Source organism: Dama dama, chromosome 6 (genome assembly GCF_033118175.1).
Source record: "Dama dama isolate Ldn47 chromosome 6, ASM3311817v1, whole genome shotgun sequence".
Lineage (NCBI taxonomy): Eukaryota > Metazoa > Chordata > Mammalia > Artiodactyla > Cervidae > Dama > Dama dama.
In genome coordinates, this window is record NC_083686.1 from 18,881,062 (window position 1) to 18,903,580 (window position 22,519).

The window sequence follows — 22,519 nt, forward strand, 5'->3', positions numbered from 1 at the left end:
TGTGTGTGAGTAACCAGGTACATTGGAAAAGACCTTGATGCTGGGAAAGACTGAAGGCAAAAGGAGAACATGGCAGCAGAGGATGAGATGGTTAGACAGTATCACTAATCCAATGGACATGAACTTGAGCAAACTCCAAGAGATAGTGAAGGACAGGGAAGTATGGCTTGCTACAATGCATGGGGTCACAAAGAGTCAGACACAACTAAGCAACTGAACAACACAACAACAATTAGGTACACACAGTTATTTTTTGTTTAGAGGGTAACGTTAAAAGGCAACTTTAATTTCTATCAAAATTTTAAATGTATGTACCCTTAGATTCAAGAATTTAACCTATACATATTCGTATAACCACTACAGCATTGTAATTGGCTAATTATGATAAAGCCAAAGGATAGAAAATAAAAAAGAATGAGTTTTATGAGTTGTAGAAAGACTACTGTGATGGACAGCCACATAAAAAAAGCACCTTGCAAAAGTTTGAATATCATGTTATAATTTGTGTATAAAAAGGAGGATACACACTTATATACTGAAAGAGATAGAAGAAATCAGTAATTGTTCTTCAGAGTTGGAAGTGGTACCATTTTATGTACTCTTTTCAGTAACAAAAATAAAATAAATAAGACCACTGCTGCATAGAGAATGAAACGTGTAGTCTGAATATGTCATTAGGCTCTCAACTAAACACAGTTCAAAAACAAACATTATAAAATGATTTAGAAATGCCATGGCTTAGAATTATCAGCATTTCCTCTCAATGCCCTTTCCTGCTTTATAAGTTGAATGATTTACATGCTGTAGTTTAGTAAAAAGGACAAAGGATAGTTTACTACTTATATTTATTGGAGGAAAAGATAAGTGCCAGGTCTAAAACTGAGGCTTGAAAATAAAAATTTTTTTAAAATCCCCAAAGCAGTACATTAATTATATCATCCATTTCTAGATTTTAATTTTCATTTCCCTTTGTGTAATTCTCAATTTAATATCCATTTTCTTCAGTGATATTTTAGCAGAACTAACCTCCAGATTATCTCTTAACAATTCCTAATATCTGTGGGTAACAGGCTGGTAAACACATATTTTTAAAACGTCTTAAGTTAGCAACCTACTCTTACTGCTTAAATGTTTTAATTAAATTTACCATAATTATATTAATAAGACATCCTCTTGAAGAACAGTTTCTCACCAAATCCTCAAATAGCAGTGAAAGTCACTCCGTCGTGTCCAACTCTTTGCGACCCCATGGACCATATAGTCCACGGAATTCTCCAGGCCAGAATACTGGAGTGGGTAGCCTTTCCCTTCTCCAGGGGATCTTCCCAACCCAGGGATCGAACCCAGGTCTCCCGCATTGCAGGCGGATTCTTTACCAGCTAAGCCACCAGGGAAGCCCAAGAATATTGGAGTGGGTAGCCTATCCCTTCTACAGTGGATAGCAACGAACCTAAAGTTATTAAGCAAAGATAGCTTTCTGTTCATTAAAGCACAAATGATGTCTTTACCTGCTGATGCTAAGATGGTACAGTGCAGAGCATGTTTTAAGGCCTCTAGTCTTTCGCTTTCATGCACTATTGTCTTGTAAGAGAGTTCATTGTACCTCTGTGCAGCTTCAATGAATTTTCTTCTATAATCAAGAACACGTGCATAGCATACCTATAAGAGGGAAAATGTTTCAATCAGGGGGAAAATTTAAAAAGCAAAAGAAAAGAGAATTTCTAATGTATAACAACAGCATTTATCAGATATTCTGGAGCAACTTAATATTGTGGGATTCTCCAATACAAATTAATTCCAAATCAGTTTATCTGTTACCTTATAATGTATCTGTAACTGTTCATTGGTTGATTCATTCTGGAGCAACGATGCCCGATTTATGTAAGCCTCTGCCTGGACTGGATCATCGTCCTCCAGATATAGCCGAGCAATCTTCAGATAGGTCTCCAGTTTATAATCAACATTGTACTGTCTAGGCAATAACAGGAAGACACAGAATGACTATTTCACCAAGAAAATTTTTACGGGTGGTAGAAAATAAGTTATTTTTTCCTGATATATACACATATATTCTGTTACTATAAGGGACTCAAACTTTTTACTGCATTGGAAAAACACAGAAAAGCTAAAAAACATTTCCAAAGTAAATTTTACTGAGTTTTCATTATTTTTGTCATTATTCATGGCTATTTTAGCTTCTTCTAATCCTCAGATAATCTCACAAATCAAAGATCTTTTAAAAAAAAATTTTTTTAAAGCCCAGTTCAAGGACATATCATGTACCACCAAAAGAACTATGGGCATGTACCTCCATCCTGGACAACAATTTGGCAGTATGCTCTCCAACCATTCTTTGAATCCTTTAAAATGCATATACACTTTACCTAATATATTCTACCTCTAAAAAGTAAATCCCCCCCAAAAATCATGCATGTGCACACATATACATGTACAGAATATTCATTTGTAAAGTTATTCATAAATATCCATAATAGGAAAAAATGGAAATCACCCATAGTGGTATTTATGGTAATTAATTAGGTTGTGTTACATAAAGATGACAGATACTACACAGTTATATATATATAAAATAATTATATACAGTGTCATTATTATAATAATTATTTCTGATAAAAGTCATAAGTTTTCACTAAATAAAAAAAAGGATTTTTAAAAAGGACATAAAAACACTATCAAAATGTATTTCTATATACATACATCAAGAGAGGAATCATAATTATTTCTTGGAGTGATAATACAGGTAGTTTTTCTTTTTCTTCTTATCCCAAAGGTCACATTTATATGCAAGGAATGCATAACTGAAGACCTTATATAATTTAAAACTCACATAATTCAAGATTCACCCTCACAGAAAAGTTAATTCTACTCACCAGCAAAACTGGTGTTACCATGTGGCAAGAATAGAGTTTACAACTGACTTGACCCTAACTTTGAAACTAATTCTTCAAAAAATTTTATATCAATTCAAAATTTTCCATAAGTCATGTATTATTCATAGTTTCTATTATCTCCATTCACAACTCATATTTACATAAATTGCTATAAACAGCACTGTATTTTTCTGCATTTTCATTTTTTATGCCAAGTATATCTATTATATCTATTACTTTCATAATCAGAATGAATCCTTTTTTGGGGAAACATGCTCTCAATAATTTATCCAAATCACTTTAACTTGTTTAGAAAACCACAGAATTTTCAGTTCTTGGTATCCTCACAGATAATGTTACAGTACTCTCAAAACATTAATAACCACCACTTCAAAGAACAGTATCTATATTTATGTCAACTATCAATGAAAATAAATAATTTGCTCTGTACTAACAAGACATTGCTCCAGACAGAATAAGACCAAAGCAATTAAGAAAGCCCTCAGCCTTTTCAGAGGCTTCCATGGAGGTTCAGATGGTAAAGAATCTGCCTACAATGCAGGAGACCTAAGTTCGATCCATGGGTCAGGAAGATCCCCTGGAGAAGGGAATGGCAACCTGTTCCAGTATTCTGGCCTGGAGAATTCCATGGACAGAGGAGCCTGGCGGGCTACAGTTTATGGGGTCGCAAAGAGTCAGACTCGAACGAGAAACTAACACGTTCACTTTCTCAGCCTTTTCAAACTATCAGAGGAAAAATCCAATTTAACAAGAAGCCTTAGAAAACAAAATGCAACATCTATATATATAAAGGCTGTTTTATATACTGACTGCTTTTTCAAGGGGCATCATTTCACACAAAAGGCAAGATACCTGAAGTAGTGTTTGCCTTATGACCACAAATATTAAGGAAGACAAAATAAGAATCCCTTATTCACCTGGTAAAAGAGTAGAGAAGTAACTGAAAATATTTTTTGTCATTTAGTTGGTATTTTTATAGTTGCCAACTGAAAAAGGAAGTGTGTTCAATAATACAATCAAGAGTTTAACAACTTTCATGCTTTCTTGTACAATATAAAGAACTATAAATATTTTTTAAAAATCATATCAAAGGCAAGATTGGCTGAATAAGAGTTGCAAACTATCATCTTAATTTTTCTAACTATTCTTCCCTCTCATTTTCTCTAGTATCTCAAACCCCAAAATCCACTAAACTCACTGTGACCCCAAACCACTGATCCTATTACATTGTTACTATATTTTTCTCCTTAAAAGCCTCACTTTCCTTCTGACCTCACTTAACCCCTATGGCCAATCATTATAATCACTGAATTGCACATGCACTCATCTGCCTAGTCCCTCTCATGCTGTTGTGCTTATTGGGTAAAATCAAAATGCTGGTTAAATCGGAGAGTTCATCCACTCCTTTCTTACAACCATGTAGCTGAACTCGGATGGAGAAAAACACCCACCCAATCTGACTGATCTCATTTTACAGACTACGACTGTTAAACAAGCCTTAATGCTGTCAAGTATACTGTACATCTTTAGTCTATTTACTATCCCACTCTCCTGGAAAATTTTTCTGATATTCTTGTATCTCTTCAACTTCACTACTCCCGCCCCTATCAGCTGATGACTCTGATTCCAACTTCACCAAGAATACTGAAATAATCAGAGTACTTACACAAGCTCCACCACCATATTACTAACATCTACACCATATACTCTGTGCTCCTGGCTGTCAGGGTAGATCCCTGGGGACTAGTCTGCCCACCAGGGACTATTTGGCAATGTCTACATTTTTGACAGTCACAACTAGGAGTAGGGGCGCCACTGGCATCCAGTGAGTAGAGGCCCCTGGTGCTGCTACACATCTGCAATACCTAGCAATGCCTCCACAACAAGGAACAATCCAATCTAAAGTGCCAACAGTGCCAAGGTTGAGAAACTCTGCCAAGTATGAACGATCTGCTGGCCTATCTGAAGACTATCCCTCCACTGGATTCCTTCCCCTCCAGGCTACTCCTGCAAGAATCCCCTCCATTACTCCCCAAGATCAGAGTTGTGCCTTCCACTGAATCATAAAAGAACAAAACAATCTCTACCTAACTGTCATCTTCTACCCTACTTCTCTGCTTCCTTTTGTGAACACTTCCCTGAGGACTTGCCCATGCTCACCATCTCCAGTTCTTCTCTTCCCATTCTCTTGTGAACAACTCCAGTCGGGCTTTTGCTCTCACCATTTCACCAAACCAGCTTCTGTCAAGGCCATCAATGATCTCCACATTACTCACTCTTATGGTTAACCTTCAACTCCTCCTCTTATGTGACCATTAACACCACATTGATCACTTGCTCCTTCCTGATACACTTTCCTCGTCTGGCTCCGCAGATATCACACTCCACATTCTCCTTGTTTTCCTCTTACCTCAATGGACAATCCTCACCCGCTTCATCTCCCTCCTGCCCTGACCTCTTAACGTCAGAATACCAGTACTCAGTCCCCTTCTCTATCTATATGCCCTGCCTCAGAGATCTCATCCAATCTAATGGCTTTAAATTCCATTTATATGTCAATGGTTCCCACAGTTGTCAATACATCTCTAGTCCAGACCTCTCTTCTAAACTCCAGACTAACAAATTCAACTTTCTACTAGGTATTTCTACTTGGTTATCACATGTCCAAAACAGAACTCTTGCTCTTCCCTCAAAACCTATTCTTTACCGTTCAGTAGATGGCAACTCTGTTTTTCCAGTTGTTCAAACCAAAACTCAGGACTTCTCTTGGCTCTTTTTCTTATATCCAAGCTGTCAAGAAATCCTTAGCTTTACCTTAAAAGCATATTCAAAGTCCAACATTTCTCACAATCTCTATCTCACCTGCAGTAATGAGATAAGCCTCTCAGCTAATGTCCCTACTTCTATCACTGCATGCCTGCAGTTTATTCTCAACCCAGTAGTTAGAGTGACTCTTTAAAATATGTCAGGGACTTCCCTTATGGTCCAGTGGTTAAGAACTCACACTCCAATGCAGGGACTGGGTTTGATCCCTTCAGGGAACTAAGAATCCCACACACCGTGGGGCAACTAAGCGCATGCGATGTAACTACTGAGCCTACGAATCACAACTAGAGAAGCCCAGGCACCACAACAAAGAGCCTGCGGGCCACAACTTAAGACCTGACGCAGCCAAATAAATAAATGCTTTCTTAAAAAATGAAATATAACTCAGATCATGTCGGTCCTCTGTACAAAATCCCTCAGAGGCTTTTCATCGTTTCACTTAGAAAAATGCCGCAGGCCTTACAGTGACTGACAAGACCCCACGTACTCTGGTCCCTAGTCCTCTCTGATCTCACCCTCTGTCACTTTCCCCATTGCTCACTCCACCCACAGTGGTCTCCCTGATCTTCTTAAAACACTCTGAGCAAGCTCCCATCTTACAACCTTTGCACCAGCCATCCTCTCCAAGAGGAGCTACTGATACTCTTCTGTCAGGGAGCGCACGGCCACTCCGTTACCCACTTCAAGTGTTTAGAAAGGTGCTATCAGGACCACCCTACCACTCTAACCACCCTATCTGGTAACACATCCCGCCCCCCACTTTATCCCCTTTCTCCATAGCCCTTATCAGCTTCTAACATAGTACAAAATTTATCTATTTATTCATTAAATTGTTCATTGTCGTTTCCTGTACTAAAATGGAAGAGAAAAGTGAGTGAACAGTTACATGTATCCATCCAATATCCACTATTTACTATACTTTTGTCCTGTTTCCAAAGGAATTCCCACCAACACTTGGGCTGCATTTCTCCAATCTTCTTCTTTTTCATATATGGATGCAAGATGCTGTCTTATGGAAGCAACCTGGAATAGGAAGTATACGGGTTAAATTATTTCCACTGATATTAGTAACTAATTAAAATAAATAGAATGATAATTTATCATGACAATGCTCTTATTCAACATATTATGCAGGCAAGTAGATAGTAAAAGTTTACCTAGACTACCCAAATTTCTTTTGTGAACTTTGCAGTCATAAAATATCAAGACACTGAACTAGCACATTTCTGTAACGTGGATTATGGCAATAATTTAAATATTAAGTTCTGCTTTTGTGTTACTGCACATGTAATGCTGGAGTTCTCCTATGTTCTCAGCCTAATTAACAATTTATTGATTTTTAAAAGTAATCTAGGGCTTCCCTGGAGGTCTGGTGGTAAAGAATCTGCCTGCCAATGCAGGGGACACAGGTTTGATCCCTGGATCAGGAAGAATTCCACTTCTTGAGGAGCAACTAAGCCCATGAGCCACAACTACTGAGCCTGTGTGCCTAGAGCCTGCACTCCGCAACAAGAGAAGCCACTGCAATGAGGAGCCTTCGTACCGCAACTAGAGAGCAGCCCCTGGTCGCCACAACTACAGAAAAGCCTGCACAGCAATGAAGACCCAACACAGTCCTAAATAAATAATTTTCAAAAACAAAATAATCTAAAAAGTAATCTTTGGTTCATAAAAGCAAATTATAGCATATGAGCAAATGTCAGCTGGACTTAAAATATCATAATACTTATTTGATCTTATGTTGAAAAATGTTGTTTGGCACACTGTTTTGTAAAAATAAAACTGAATGATTATCACCTTTAAACATTTAATAGTATCTCTCAAAATAACTGCTGCTATTTCAGGTTTAAAAATCACCACTCCTAATGGCCAAAATTTTATAATATTAACTATAAATAGGATATAACCTGTAAAACTTGTGAATCACTATACCATACACCTGAGGCTTATAATAGTATACATCAACAATACTTCCATTAAAAAAAAGAAAACATAATAAACAGATTCCTAAAAATAAAACAAAAATCACTGCTCTAGGTATTTACCTGCTCCTCAAATGAAATGACTCTAGGCTGGATCTTTTCCAAGGTGAAATGATAGATTTCTTTGGCTGTGCTATCAGGCAGGTTAGGGAGATGGGTGCAGAAATCAGTCAGCAACTGGCGAGAGATCACGAGGCTGACATTCTCATTTACCACTTGTTTAAAAAAAAAGTAAAGGATAAGAAAAACATAAGTAATCTGTATGTTCTCATTAGGCAATCAATTTTCACCTAAAATTAATACTAAAATATATTAGTGTACCTTTCAAAGCATTATTTACTGATCTCCATACTGCTATAACCTTATATTACAGAACCAGTTTTTCTTATTCTGAATTTTTTAATCACTTAACAACTGCACCAAAACATTAAAAATACCTAGTACCACCTGGGAAGCACCCTAAATATCACAACTTTTCTAAGAATCAGAAATGGCTGAGAAAAAGTTAACAGTTGAGAATTTTATGTTATTCCTTTCTCTATTTTTCTACAAAGTGAAAGCACAGAAATACCTATATTTTTATTTATATTCTTATATCCCACCTAGCTACAGAAAAAAAAAGTTAAAGAAGAAACAGTGAAACACTTTTCATTAAGTTTAAATAAAGTGAATAGAGATTGTTATTGCCACTTGTACCTTACCAACAAAAACAACAAATAAGAACTTAGGTCAGTACTAGGACATTTCCTGGTGGTCCAGTGGTCAGGAAACCATGATTTCACAGGAGTGAAATCATGGCATGGGTTTGATCCCTGTCAGTGAACTAAGATCCATATGCTGAACTAAGATCCTGTATGCTGCATGGTGCGGCCAAAAAAGAAAAGAACAAAAAAAATTTAATAAACAGAGGCTTAACGATATAAATAAAAAATAAAGTCAATTTCTAGTGTAAAATAAAAGAACTTAGATCAGCACCAAATGTATGGATGGGTTTCCCTCTTGGCTCAGAGGTAAAGAATCTGCCTGCCAATGCAGAAGATGCAAGTTCAAGCCCTGGGTTGGGAAGATCCCCTGGAGAAGGAAATGGCAACCCACTCCAGTATTCTTGCCTGGAGAATCCCCTGGACAGAGGAGCCTGGAGGGTTACAGTGCATAGGGTTGCAAAGAGTTGAACAGGACTTAGTGACTAAACAACAAGATGTATAAACATATTTTATGCCATTGCTTGTAAACATTTATGCTGTATTATTATATATGATTAAGGATGAAAACTCTGGAGCCACACTGCTTACAAACCCTCCTGATTATATGCCCTTAGGCAAGAGACTGATTTCCCTGTGCTTCTCTTTCCTCTTTCGTGAAGTTAGGTTCACAGAAGAAGAAACCCGTGAAGAAGGCTGCTGTGAAACTTCAATGCAATTTACCTAAAGCGCTTTAAGCAATCCCTGGCACATACCACTCAACAAATGTCAGTTATTATTATCACTTTCATTACATTTTAAAAAGATGCCTCATGTTTGTGAACCACTCCTTAGATAAATTTAGTTTAAATCAGTAGTTACTGAGGAAATAAACGATGGTTCAAAAACTATTCCGCTGATGCAAATGATTGTAACAGTAGACTGCTTTTTTTTTTTTTTGGTGGTTCACTGGATTCAAAGTTTATAAAAAGCACTGCTCTTTTACTACCAAGTGCAATGGTCTTTAAAAAGCTATGAGTTTTTCTGAAACCACTGCCAGTCTGTTTCACATTGCAGGCCCGAGTTATTTGAGGCAGTAACTGACAGGCTGTGTAACTAATCAGTTTACAGTGTATTAACTGGAATTGGATGATATCGGATGTGATGGAGAACAGTTTCATTACAAATGCCATCAGGCACCTATAACTGTTAGAAGTCTAGGCTCTGCCACCGGCTAATGAAATGTCCTTGAGGAAAAAAGTCCCTGAACCCTGAGACTCATTTTACGATATATTATATAGGCTACTTACACCTACATTGTTAATCACAGGGTCACAAAGCGGAGCCTCTGTGACGCATGTGTGTGAAAGCACACTATAAGCTATAAAGCACTCTCAAGTATCATTAGTACTGTGAACTCAGAATAAATCCCAGCCTGAATTCTGAGGAATTTTCAAAATAACTGGGTATGGGAAGAGTATCTTAAAAAAACAGAAATTTCTAGTTCCCATTCAAAAGAAATGTTCTTAACAACAGCTAATACTTATCTAGCACTTATCATATGCCAGGTACTACTGTATGCACTTTATTATGGATATTAACTCATTTAATTTCCCAAAAATTCTACAGGGTAGTTATCATATCCCCCTTTTATAGATAAGGAAAAGGAGGCATAGAGAGGTTATATAACCTACCCAAGATGACACAGCAAATAAAACAGCAGACCAGGATTTGAATCCAGACTATTCTCTGTCATTTGCTATCCTGCCTCTCATCAGTTATTATATTAATAACTATGCAAAACCATAAATGTAAACGTAACAACATCTTCACAGTTCATTGAAAAACAAATATCAAGTGGCATGGAGTTAAAATTCTAAAATCAGTCAAGCTCAATACATATTTAATTTACTCGCAATGTAAATTATATTGACAATTTAATCTAAAACTAGGCTTGAGCAAGCTTTTAAGTCTTAACTTGGTAATACAAGGCAAACATGGAATTTTTATTCCACTTACTTGATTCCACAAAAGCTTTCAAAGCTTCTAGTTGTTCTGCCCCAGATAACTGAATGGCTTTTTCCAGGATCTGACGATACCTAAAATAATACAGAAGGAAAAAAAAAAAGGCGTGTTTAGAAGTCACCTATATAGACTATGGGCTTCCCAGGTGGCTCACTAGTAAAGAATCTGCCTGCCAAGGCAAGAGATGCAAGACACACGAGTTTGATTCCTCGCTCAGGAAGGTCCCCTGGAAGAGGAAATGGCAAACCCACTCCAGCATTTTCGCCTAAGTAACTCCACGGAGAGAGGAGCCTGGAGGGCTGCAGTCCATGGGGTCACAAACTGAGCAACTGAGCATATAATCTAATACTAACTTTGATATTTATTTCCATTTACCGTGGTTTCTTTCATTGTGCTCTAGTTTGTGGCTTGGTTTATAGCAGTACACTACAGATTTAAGTTTTCAGTCCATCATAAGAAACACTAAATCTATAATTCAAAGTGCCACTTCTAGTTTTCTTTACAGTATACCACAATTTTTAAAGTTTACATGTCCATGACAAAAAGACTAAATCTAAGTTACTGGATCTAAGATGCCACTTTTTCTTTAAAGTTTCAGTTCTGAATTTAAAACATCAATTTTCTTTCAAGTGCCTCGAAAGGTAAGCTACATTTCCTTCACTAACGTACACACAAGGACGTTATTTGAGGTGACCCAGAACCTTTTCCTTATGGCCCTAATGAATATAGGATTACCAACAACAGGGTAATGTTGACTAGTCAATGAAGCCAAATACTAGAGATCAAGTGTCTTAGTGTGTACAAAACACACCCCACCGAGCCAAGTGTACTGACTGAACGTCCTTCATCTGTCAGTCAGGGCCCGTGAGTTCTCTACTTGCATTCGCTTCTAACAACTATTCTAATATTCATGGTCACAAAAATTCAAAGCAGCATTCTAAAAAATGAGGGGGTAACGCTAAAAACAAGAATGATAAGAATTATTAAGCAATAGCAAATTGCTTCCTAACCTGTCAACTCCATCAGGACAAGGATTTTTTATTTCATTTACTGCTATGTGGAGGAGGGCATGGCAACCCACTCCAGTATTCTTGCCTGGAGAATGCCCATGGACAGAGGAGCCTGGCAAGCTATAAGTCCATGGGGTCGCAGAGAGTCAGCCACGACTGAGCGACTAAGTATAGCACATATAATGCCTAGAACAGTACTTAGCACATCATAAGCACTCAAAGATACAACGGTATTAGGAACATTTTATTTCTTAAACTGAGTGGTTGATATATAGGTATTATACTGTTCTTTATCCCCTTTGTCTCAATCATAATATTTCTTAAAAGCATTCATTAATGCATTCTAAAAACCTAATTGCAATTATTCAGAACATTTTCCAGAATACAGTCAAGAAACAGAAATATACAAAAAGGGCCCAAATTCTTTCAAATTTATGACTTGTATTTGTAAGGCACATCCTCAAGCTACAGTTCTGTACTCACTGATTCTCATCTGATATTCTCACAAGCTTGGTTGTATGATTTCTCAAAACTGCAATGAATCAAACTGGCTTTGTAAGAAAGCAGGTATGCTGACAGAAAAGACAGCCAACAGCCAACTCCAAAAGAAGAGTCAAACTAGTCCAAGAAAACAAGGAAATATTATCAAGCTTTAAAATAAAAATTGCTACTTTAAAAACTGCTACATTTGAGGGACAAAATACAGTCATCTAATAATTTATTTAGATGGACTCTCATTTTCAGGAGTTCCCTGGTGGCCTGTTAGAATTCCAGGCTTTCACTGCCATGGTCCAGCTTTAATCCCTGGTCAAGGAACTGAGATTCTCCCCCACACAAAAAATCTTATTCTCTCTCTCTGTATATATACATATACACACTCTCATATGGACATAGATTTTTTTCCCTATCTACATTTATACACACATTTTATTGCCCTGGGCATGACTTTAGTTAATGCATTCACTGGCCTATGATTTCTTTTTTAAATTAGCTTATTTTTCACATAAATTAAATCAAGACTATGGCTAACCCCTCTTATTCTTAAATCCCAGTTATCTTATACTAATAATATTATATTCAAAGATGACAATGTCTCAAGCAAATTTGGAAAACTCAGCAGTGGCCACAGGACTGGAAAAGGTCAGTTTTCATTCCAATCCCTAAGAAAGGCAATCCCAAAGAATGCTCAAACTAGCACACAATTGCACTCATCTCACACGCTAGCAAGGTAATGCTCAAAATTCTCCAAGCCAGGCTTCAGCAATACGTGAACCGAGAACTTCCAGATGTTCAAGCTGGTTTTGGAAAAGGCAGAGGAACCAGAGATCAAATTGCCAGTATCCGCTGGATCATCGAAAAAGCAAGAGAGTTCCAGAAAAACATCTATTTCTGCTTTATTGACTACGCCAAAGCCTTTGACTGTGAGGATCACAATAAACTGTGGAAAATTCTGAAAGAGATGGGAATACCACACCACCTGAACTGCCTCTTGAGACACCTGTATGCAGGTCAGGAAGCAACAGTTAGAACTGGACATGGAACAACAGACTGGTTCCAAATAGGAAAAGGAGTACGTCAAGGCTGTGTATTGTCACCCTGCTTATTTAACTTATATGCAGAGTACATCACGAGAAACGCTGGGCTGGAAGAAGCACAAGCGGGAATCAAGATTGCTGGGAGAAATATCAATAACCTCAGATATACAGATGACACCACCCTTATGGCAGAAAGTGAAGAGGAACTAAAAAGTCTCTTGATGAAAGTGAAAGAGGAGAGTGAAAACGTTGGCTTAAAGCTTAATATTCAGAAAACTAAGATCATGGCATCTGGTCCCATCACCTCATGGGAAATAGATGGGGAGACAGTGGAAACAGTGTCAGACTTTATTTTTTTGGGCTCCAAAATCACTGCAGATGGTGACTGCAGCCATGAAATTAAAAGACGCTTACTCCTTGGAAGGAAAGGTATGACCAACCTAGATAGCATATTAAAAAGCAGAGACATTACTTTGCCTTCAAAGGTCTGTCTAGTCAAGGCTATGGTTTTTCCAGTAGTCATGTATGGATGTGAGAGTCGGACTGTGAAGAAAGCTGAGTGCCGAAAAATTGATGCTTTTGAACTGTGGTGTTGGAGAAGACTCGAGAGTCCCTTGGACTGCAAGGAGATCCAACCAGTCCATCCTAAAGGAGATCAGTCCTGGGTGTTCTTTGGAAGGACTGATGCTGAAGCTGAAACTCCAGTATTTTGGCCACCTCATGCGAAGAGTTGACCCACTGGAAAAGACCCTGATGCTGGTAGGGATTGGGGGCAGGAGGAGAAGGGGACGACAGAGGATGAGATGGCTGGATGGCGTCACCGACTCGATGGGCATGAGTTTGAGTAAACTCCGGGAGTTTGTGATGGACGGGGAGGCCTGGCGTGCTGCGACTCCTGGGGTCGCAAAGAGTCGGACACAACTGAGTGACTGAATTGAACTGAAATAACTTAAGTTTTAATATACAGTTTCACAACTTATCAATCAACTAATCTATATTGGGAACATCAAAAAAATTTTTTTAAATCTGAAACAATGGAAAAGATGGAAAAATGACTGATGTAGAGTGGTACGTGACAAGTACCAAATATTTTTTCATTAAAAAAAATACTATAGAGGAAAAGAAATTTAGTTAATTAAGGCAACCTTGTGTCTGTCCCATTCATTTATCATCAACAAATGTTTATCAAGCATCTATTATACTTATGAATTAAAGTTCAGTATGTCAATTTCTGATTTCTCGGCACTTGAAGGGATTTGGTCAATAAAACACATACATGTGCAAATGTACCACAGTCACTATATATGCTCAAAACAAGTGTAACAGGTTATGTATTCACAAATCTTTTTGTTTATAATATTGGTGAGCTAGAGATTGGACCAAACTTACCTCCGAAAGAACATAGAAAGTTGAAAGAAATGAAAAAAAAAAAAATTTAAGAGCATAAAACCCTAACAAGAAAGGGTAAACAAAATAGACTAAGAGCACAAAGGTTCACAGCTTCTGCCTGAAAGCGTTTGCTGACTGTGGAAGGATGTCTGAGAGGCTGAGGCGCATCTGGGGGAGAGAAGGAAGTGGGCTGGCTCTGGGGTGTTCTGCCATCTGCTGGAGACACAGCAAGCTGCGATTTCTGGCCCACTAATAAAACTAGTAACAGGGATCTGAGGGTTTTTACCTGCCAGAGGAGGAAACACTAGCACTTTGGAAGTAAGGCTACAAATTCTCTTCCAAGGATCATCTAGTAGCAAGACCAGTAAATCTGGAAGCCTTGGTCCTAGACTCCTAGCACTGTCAAGTATCTGGCAGAAGGAAATGAAATTCCTCCCTGAAAGGTAATATCATCGGCCTCCACTTGTTTCTAAAAATACATTTAAAAATAATTTGCCCAACAACAAACATTACAAGGCATACGACAATATTAATAATACGCTCAGATGCTCAGTCATGTCCGACTCTTTGTGACCCCACAGACTGCATGCAGCCCACCAGATCCCCCAGTCCATGGGATTTTCCAGGCAAAGATACTGGAGTGGGCTGCCATTTCCTTCTCCAGCAGATCTTCCCGACCCAGGGATCGAACCTGGGTCTCCTGTACTGCAGGAAGATTCTTTACCAACTAAGCCATCAGGGAAACCACTATGACAATATTACCTGGAATCAACAAAAACAACAGACAACAGCAACAAACAGGGACTCCAGATACTGGTGTTATCAGAAAGACTGAAATACACTTATGCTTATCAAGTTTATAGAGAAAAAGACAAGCTTTTAGAAAGTTTCAGCAAGAAACTAGGAACTATAAAAAGTTCATTTGAAAAAAGAAAAGAATCACCAAAACTACATAACTAAGAAGCAATGTCACCAAAACTTAAAACTCAGTTGAGTTCTTCCCAGTGGACTAGACACTCTTGAAGAACTGGTAAACTAGAAAGCAGATCAGAAGAACTTATCCAGAATAAAGCACTGAAATGGAAAGCACAGAAGACAGAGTAAAGGGCAGAGGGGTCACAGTAAGAAGGCCTGACTTGGGTTTCCCTGGGGTCCCAGAGGAGAAAACAGAATGGGATAGAGGCAACATTTACAGAGAGATAGAGCTGAAAAACCTCTAAGACAATGAAAAAATCTAACCCTTTGATTCAAGAAACACAAAGAAGCTTAACCAGCATAATGCCAGAGAGCATTTACAAAAATTGGCCCCAATCCTTTTACTCTCTTTATCCTATGCGCCTTTGCAATGTGACTTTGTAGGTCTTTGCATCAAGAGGTAGAGTTTATCCCCCCACCCTCTGATCTGGGCTTGTTTTGACCAATAGAAGGCAGTGGAAGTAACATGCCTGTTCCAAGCACAGACTTCAAGAGAATTTGTGTTTATCCTTACCTCCTGGAACCTGACTTTGCCACATGAATTAGTCCAGGCCAACTTACTGGATGGGGCTTCCCTGATGGCTCAGATGGTAAAGAATCTATCCGCAATGCAGGAGACCCGGCTTTGATGCTTGGGTTGAGAAGATCCCTTGAAGAGAATGGCTACCCACTGCAGTATTCTTGCCTGGAGAATTCCATGGACAGAGGAGCCTGGTGGGCTGCAGCCCATGGGGCTATATAGAGTTGGACCCAACTGAACAACTTTCACTTGCACAACCTTTTGGATAATAAGGTAAGTAACCTAGTCAGCGCCACTGCCCCAGCCAACACAGAGAAGCAGAGCTGCCTACCTGATCTGATGCACGTGGAGCCCCTGTGGAACCACGACCATGTGGAGTAGGGAAGAGTCAACCAGCTGAGCCCAGCTCAAACTGCCAGTCAACACAACTGTGAGCTAAATAAATGACTCTTGTTTTAAGCCACAAAGTTCTGGGGTGGTTTATTTCACAACAAAACTTAATTGACACAGATGAGCAAAATCAAATCCACACACTCATCATAATAAAGTTGCAGAAAATTAAAGACAAAATCTTACAGCTAAGTGCTAATATAATTTAGAAGAGAAACAATTTTCTAATGAGGTTGATCTGTAAGCATTTTAAATATCTGAACTTAGTGTTAAGTGGGAAAGCGTGGGAGAAGATATCCTAGGCAAAAAAAAAAAAAAAAAAATATATATATATATATATATATATATATATATATATATATATATATAATATCTGAAATTCCGTCCAATCTGCTGAAAATATAAAACCAAAAGGTAGATGTGTTTTGAGTTAAGGGCTATGAGCCAAGCAGACAGACTGTATTCTGGCTTTGTCACTAGCTATGTGACCTCGGAGCAACGGATTTCACCTGTTTTCTCATATGTAATGTAAATAATAAGTGGGGCTTCCCTGGTGACTCAGATGGTACAGAATCTGTCTGCAATGCAGGTGACCTGGGTTCAATTCCTTGGTCAGGAAGACCCTCCAGAGAAGGGAATGGCTACCCACTCTAGTATTCTTGCCTGGAGAATTTCAAGGACAGAGGAGCCTGGCGGGCTACAGTCCATGGGCCAAAAAGAGTCAGACACGACTGAGCAACTACCACCACCATCACCAATATAATATCATTCACTGTTTAAGATTAAAATGTAATTAAAGTTATGCTTGGCATATGGTAAACATTAGATTTTACAGAACGCCTCTCTTCAGATGTGAACCACTGAAACTTGTATGTGGGAATAACAAAGAACCAGAGAATCTGCATTAGAAGGGGTCACTGAAGCTATGTAACCTGCCTCTGGGGCATGTGTGTGTATAGTGTATGTAAAGTGTGTGTGTGTAATCTGACCTCGGGGGTGTGTGTGGGGGTGTGTGTGTGTGTCCTCCGGGCTTCCCTGACGGTACAGAATCTGCCTGCAATGCAGGAAACCCGAGTTCGACCCCTGGGTCAGGAAGATCCCCTGGAGAAGGAAATGGCAGCCCACTCTAGTATTCTTGCCTGGAGAATGGACGGGCAAGTCCTCTGTCACGGACAGAGGACTCTGGTGGGCTACAGTGCACAGGGTCGCAGAGAGTTGGACATGACTGAGCATATTTTTTGACAATCTATTCTACTGTATTATCAGAAAGCTCTGATCCAAAATCTCTCTCTGTGAGGTAGAAAAGTCTATTTTCTTTCCTGCAAAACAACCTTTTTTATAGTCATGGGCAACTAAAAGATCCCCCATTCTTTTCTTTCTCAGGTTAACAGTTTTTTTGTAAAATGAAATGTTTAGATTTCAAAGGTCTAATATCTTCCTCTGGGTACCCTCCATCCCACAGAACTGGGGGTGGGTTGGGCAGGGTCATATCTGTATAGCATTGACTAAGCAAAGACCTTTCATCTATGACCTCAAACCTGCCCTCAAAGAAGTAACAATCTAGCTGGAAAAGCAGAGAAGTAAAAAGACAAAACAATGAAGTGCTACCCTAGAGGTAAACACAGCATGCCACAGGGCAGAAGAAGAGCAAATAACCGAATCCTCGACGTGATGATGGTTGTTCCAAGAAGGCTTTACGGAAGAAATATCATTTGAACTGAATTCTGAAGAACCACATAGGTTTTACCAAGTAAATAAGCTAGCACAACAAATGCCCTCTCTCAAGGGTTTTCTCTTCTTCTGAAACTTGTATGAGATAATCAACACAATGCATAGTGTACAAAAGCAGTGTATATAATTGGCAAAATTGTTTCTCATATGGATGATTTTTTATATCAATTTTAAACTGCTATATTATTTCATAGTTATGGGAAAGTATTTCTAATTGAAGTTTTGACAAGAAAAGCACTGAAGTCTGGCGGGTTAAAAATTAGCTTTTTAGAGTAGAGAAACCTGGTTTCAAATATAAACTCTACACCTTTCCAGCTATTCACTGAGTCAAGCAATATTTATTGAATAACTACTCAAAGATATTCTGTAAACTGCTGGTAACACAGCAATATTTCAAAAAAGAATTTATTCCATTATTTCTTAATATGGACTCCTCTGTTCCATGCATGCTAAGTCGCTTCAGTCGTAACCGACTCTGTGTGACCCCATGGACGGCAGCCGACCAGGCCCCTCTGTCCATGGGATTTCCCAGGCAAGAATACCGGAGTGGGTTACCATTTCCTTCTCCACCTTTGTTACTCAGCTCCTAATACAAACCCTAAAACCACTGGTGAAAGAGTATTTCTCTCATAGAGCATGTAGCTGGCAGAACTGTTTTCTTGTGAAAATAAATATGACACGTTCTTGCCCAGACAGGACCAGATATGTACCTACAAGCAAGGCCAAGACTTTCCTTAAGAAGCACTGGCTATCAGTTATCAAGTACTTTATTCCATTTAATCTTCACAATAATCCGTGTACTAGACTCTTACAATAATGGCATCCAATTACTGCCTCCCCCTAACCACGCCCCTCTGCAATGTAACCTGGCCACCATTCCCATAGAGGTAGATTGCATTTCCTCTAGCCTTGAATCCAGCCTGGTCTTGGGACTTACTCTGACCAGTGCTTGAGACATGATGTTGTGAGACTTCCTTCCTTAAGAGGGCCTGCCAGCTGTTTCTTTCACCCCATTGGAACCTTCCTAAGGCCCTGAATGAGAGACAGTGTGCAGAAAGAGAGATCCAGCCAACAGCTACACGTGTATGCATGAGTGGACCCAGACAAGACCAGCAAAACGACCTAGTTGATCTAAAGCATATTGAGAAATTATACTTCTTTTACACCACTAAGTTTTTGATTTGTTACAGAGCAGTAAATAACTGACGTACCCAGTAAGGTAGATACTATTGTTTATCTGCAATTCAGAGCTGAGTAAGTAAATGCTTAGCTTAAGTTTCAGAATTCTGCAAATATGTGAAAACTATATCTCTTCTGATAACTAACACACTTATCTTTTTTTTAACAAAATAAAAAGGAAAGCAAAGATGGAAAAAAATATAAGCACGTTTTACTTTCATCCAAATCTATCAAAATTACATGCAAAAAGAATTAAGCAGTGAGACATATTCAATTTATTTCCAACCCAGGGATTAAGTCAATATGTACTTACCAGCTTCTTAATAATAATAATAGTAAGGAGGACAATCCTGTGGCTCTTTCTAAGTGCCAGGTACTATTCTAGGTGCATATACACACTTTATTCATTTTGTCCTCAGACAGATTATTTTATAATTATCCCATCTTCCTGAGAGGGAAATTGCCCCACAAAGTAGTTAAGCCCAAGAGCACTGCTAAATTTCCCATTGATATACTGGATTACGTTTACTAGCAGACAAAACGCATTACAGCCTACATAAAACAAAGTCAATGTTTCAATGGCCAGGTTAAAACAGGTGTAGCCTGTTGAAACGGAGCAAGGTGATCTTAGCTGTCAAATGTAAATAGGATCAACTTGAGAAGCACATTTGAAACAGAATTGATGTTCATTACAAAAAAAAAAAAATAGGGCTGTGAAATCTACAAAGAGGAAACAGACTATCTATCTCCCTATCTATCTATCTGTCTAGATGTAATTAACACTGTTGAATAACTGACTGCAGGGCAGGCACAAATCACAAATTTAAGTTGGAGTGGACCTAACCCTTCTACGTAAATTCCGACAAAATTTCTAATCATCTGTTTAAAATTCTGCAAACATCACTACTCTAGACATCCTGACCCACGTTGTGGTGACATTCCTCCATGCCCTTCTTCAGAGTTGGTGGCGGGGAGAGACAGTACCCAAAACACAACCCACAGAAGATGGTTCAAGTAGTTTTGGACGACACGATAGCGGCCATACCTCCTCAGCCTCCGTCAGCCTCAAGAAGCCATCTCCCCGGAAAACTCTGCACCAAGGTTCCGGAATATAAATGGCCCTCAGTCAAAGAGAAAAAACGGGCGGAGCAGAGGCAAACAGAGGCCAGAATTCGGTGTGAGAGGCCAGCCAGCGATGGGAAGGGGCACCAGAGAAGGCTTAGAAGGCCATGGGAGCAGTCGTCCCACAGACCGCGCTTCTAGAATCTTAAGAGAGCGTAAAGGATGCCATCAAGGGCTGAAAAAGTTGACAGCCACTTCAGATCTATGGTCCTGAGCGCTCCCTGCACAAGGTCCCCTCCAGTTTTCTGCTGCTCCCAACATCTGCCTCCACGACCGACCTCAGGCCCGCCCCCTTGGTCTTCAGGCCCGCTCCTAGCTTCACATCCGAAAGCCGCCGTCAATCCAAGGAGAACAAGTCTCTGGCTTGCCTCTCCACCTCCAAGGCCCCCAGGAAATACTCACTTGCCCGCCAGATCTTTATGAGAGCCGCTCGAATTCATGAGCTGGGCCAAATCCTGTCGCACGGCTGCCGCCATCTTTCTTCAGCTCGGCGGAGGCTGCTGGGCCTCTCGCGGCCGAAGGAAACCGAGTGTAGTCCTCCAGAGTGCGGCTAGAGGGAACCCGAGATGCCACAGAGTAGCGCCTGTGTAGGCCAGAACGCCGAGCGTGGGCGCCTGCGTTAGGCCCGCCCCCAGGGTTGATTGACGCGAAGCTCCACTCCTCAAATCCTAGGCCCGCCCGGGCTTCTCTTACAGGCTCGGGCTCACGCGCTCCCACCTCGGATTGGCGGATGAACTCCAAGGGACTGTGTCGCTTGTGCAACCCCAGTAAGTGCCCGATTCGCAAAACTTCGGGATTTTCGTCAAGTTCCGTGTCTCCGTCTATAGTTTACCATCCCTTGTTCTTTAAGGCTGCACTTAAACTACCCGTGGTAAAGAACGAGTTATTTTTGTTTACAATTCACCACAGACCGGTACTTTTATAAACTACAGTAAAAAATGCCCCCATTCCCTTCCCACTCTGCGTCTGTATATAGATTGATCATACATCCCAGTTTGTCTAGGACAGTGCCATTTTCCTTCTGTCGTCCTGGAGTAATTGTTAATAACATGCCCTTTCACTCTGGAAACTGTTCCATTTGGATGACAAATTATATGATCGCCTTACCTTGATCCGTAATTGTATTTATGTATTTATATAGGAGTGCAAATTTCTACAGCCTTACCTACAAAGGATGTTAAACTTTTGAATTTTTGCCACTTTATATGTGAAAAAGAACATGTTCTCTCTTTGGGGAAGGGGAAAGAAAAGAAGTCTAGAACAAGGAAATCCTTTGAGAAAGTAATGTGGCGATTTGTTGTCTTTATTGTTCTTGTTCCGTCGCTAAGTCGTGTCCAAATCTTTACGACCCCATGGACTGCAGCAAGCCAGGCTTTCCTGTCCTTCACTATCAGTTCAGATGTCCCTCCATAGTTAAAAACAGTGAGATCTCCATGCCTGGCAACTGTGAGTCTGGATATTTAGTTTCTTTTTGCCTGGGTCAAAGGAAAGGATGGTTTTGGAGAGTCAACCAGCAGTCTCCACTGCCATTTGTCCCTCTGATCATAATACATTATCTGTGTGTATCCTTCTTACCGTAGGACACGCAACCTTAAAGAAGAAAGTTCAAGTTCCACACGCAACCTTAAAGAAGAAAGTTCGAGTTCCCACTCAGTTTCTGTATCGGCTTAAAATCCAGGATATCTGATAATGTACAACCCACTCCAAAAGTTTGGATGTAATTGTTCATGTCCCAAACATATATACACTATAGAACAAATTATCTGCCTCAGGCCCAAATATGTAATACAAAACAATAGAGGAGCAAGGACAGAAGGAATAGGATAACTACAGTTCCAAAAAAGATTGGGAAACGCAGTAGTTACTTGTCCACAGCAATGGTAGAATCCTGCCCAGGAATTATGAACACCCACTGCAGTTGTTACACCTGCATGGTGGTCAGACACCATGGTTAGTACTGCATTTTAAGAGGATAATTACATTGTTCATTGTGTTTAGTGGACCCCAGCTTTGCCTTCTAAATACAAGTTAACTGGATGTTGGAGGGTATTCCCTCTTTAGGGGAACACTTTAGGACTTGAACAGTTGAGGGCATTTGTAGACCAGGTTTTTCAGTGGGATTTTTCTTAACATAATTTCATGGAATATTCAGTAAACTCTGCTTCCTTTACAGACAGTTTCAGGTGCCAATAAACATACTCAAAGTTGTTTTTGAAGTGAAGTGTTAATTGCTCAGTCATGTC

The 22,519-nt window shown here is 39.5% G+C and overlaps 1 protein-coding gene across 2 annotated transcripts in view; it reads right to left on the reverse strand.

Annotated features, from left to right (window-relative positions):
- COPS4 (COP9 signalosome subunit 4) overlaps nucleotides 1–20,833 on the reverse strand; it is a 39,008-nt gene extending 18,175 nt beyond the window's left edge. For both annotated transcript variants that reach the window (XM_061145651.1, XM_061145652.1), the window contains exons 1-6: nucleotides 20,679–20,833; nucleotides 10,420–10,499; nucleotides 7,784–7,935; nucleotides 6,658–6,761; nucleotides 1,819–1,972; nucleotides 1,509–1,659 (exon numbers count right to left, since the gene is read on the reverse strand). In XM_061145651.1, the coding sequence (XP_061001634.1) occupies nucleotides 1,509–1,659; nucleotides 1,819–1,972; nucleotides 6,658–6,761; nucleotides 7,784–7,935; nucleotides 10,420–10,499; nucleotides 20,679–20,752 (715 nt within the window). In that variant the 5' untranslated portion in view covers nucleotides 20,753–20,833. The remainder of the gene's footprint in view (nucleotides 1–1,508; nucleotides 1,660–1,818; nucleotides 1,973–6,657; nucleotides 6,762–7,783; nucleotides 7,936–10,419; nucleotides 10,500–20,678) is intronic.
- Nucleotides 20,834–22,519: the final 1,686 nt, after the last annotated feature.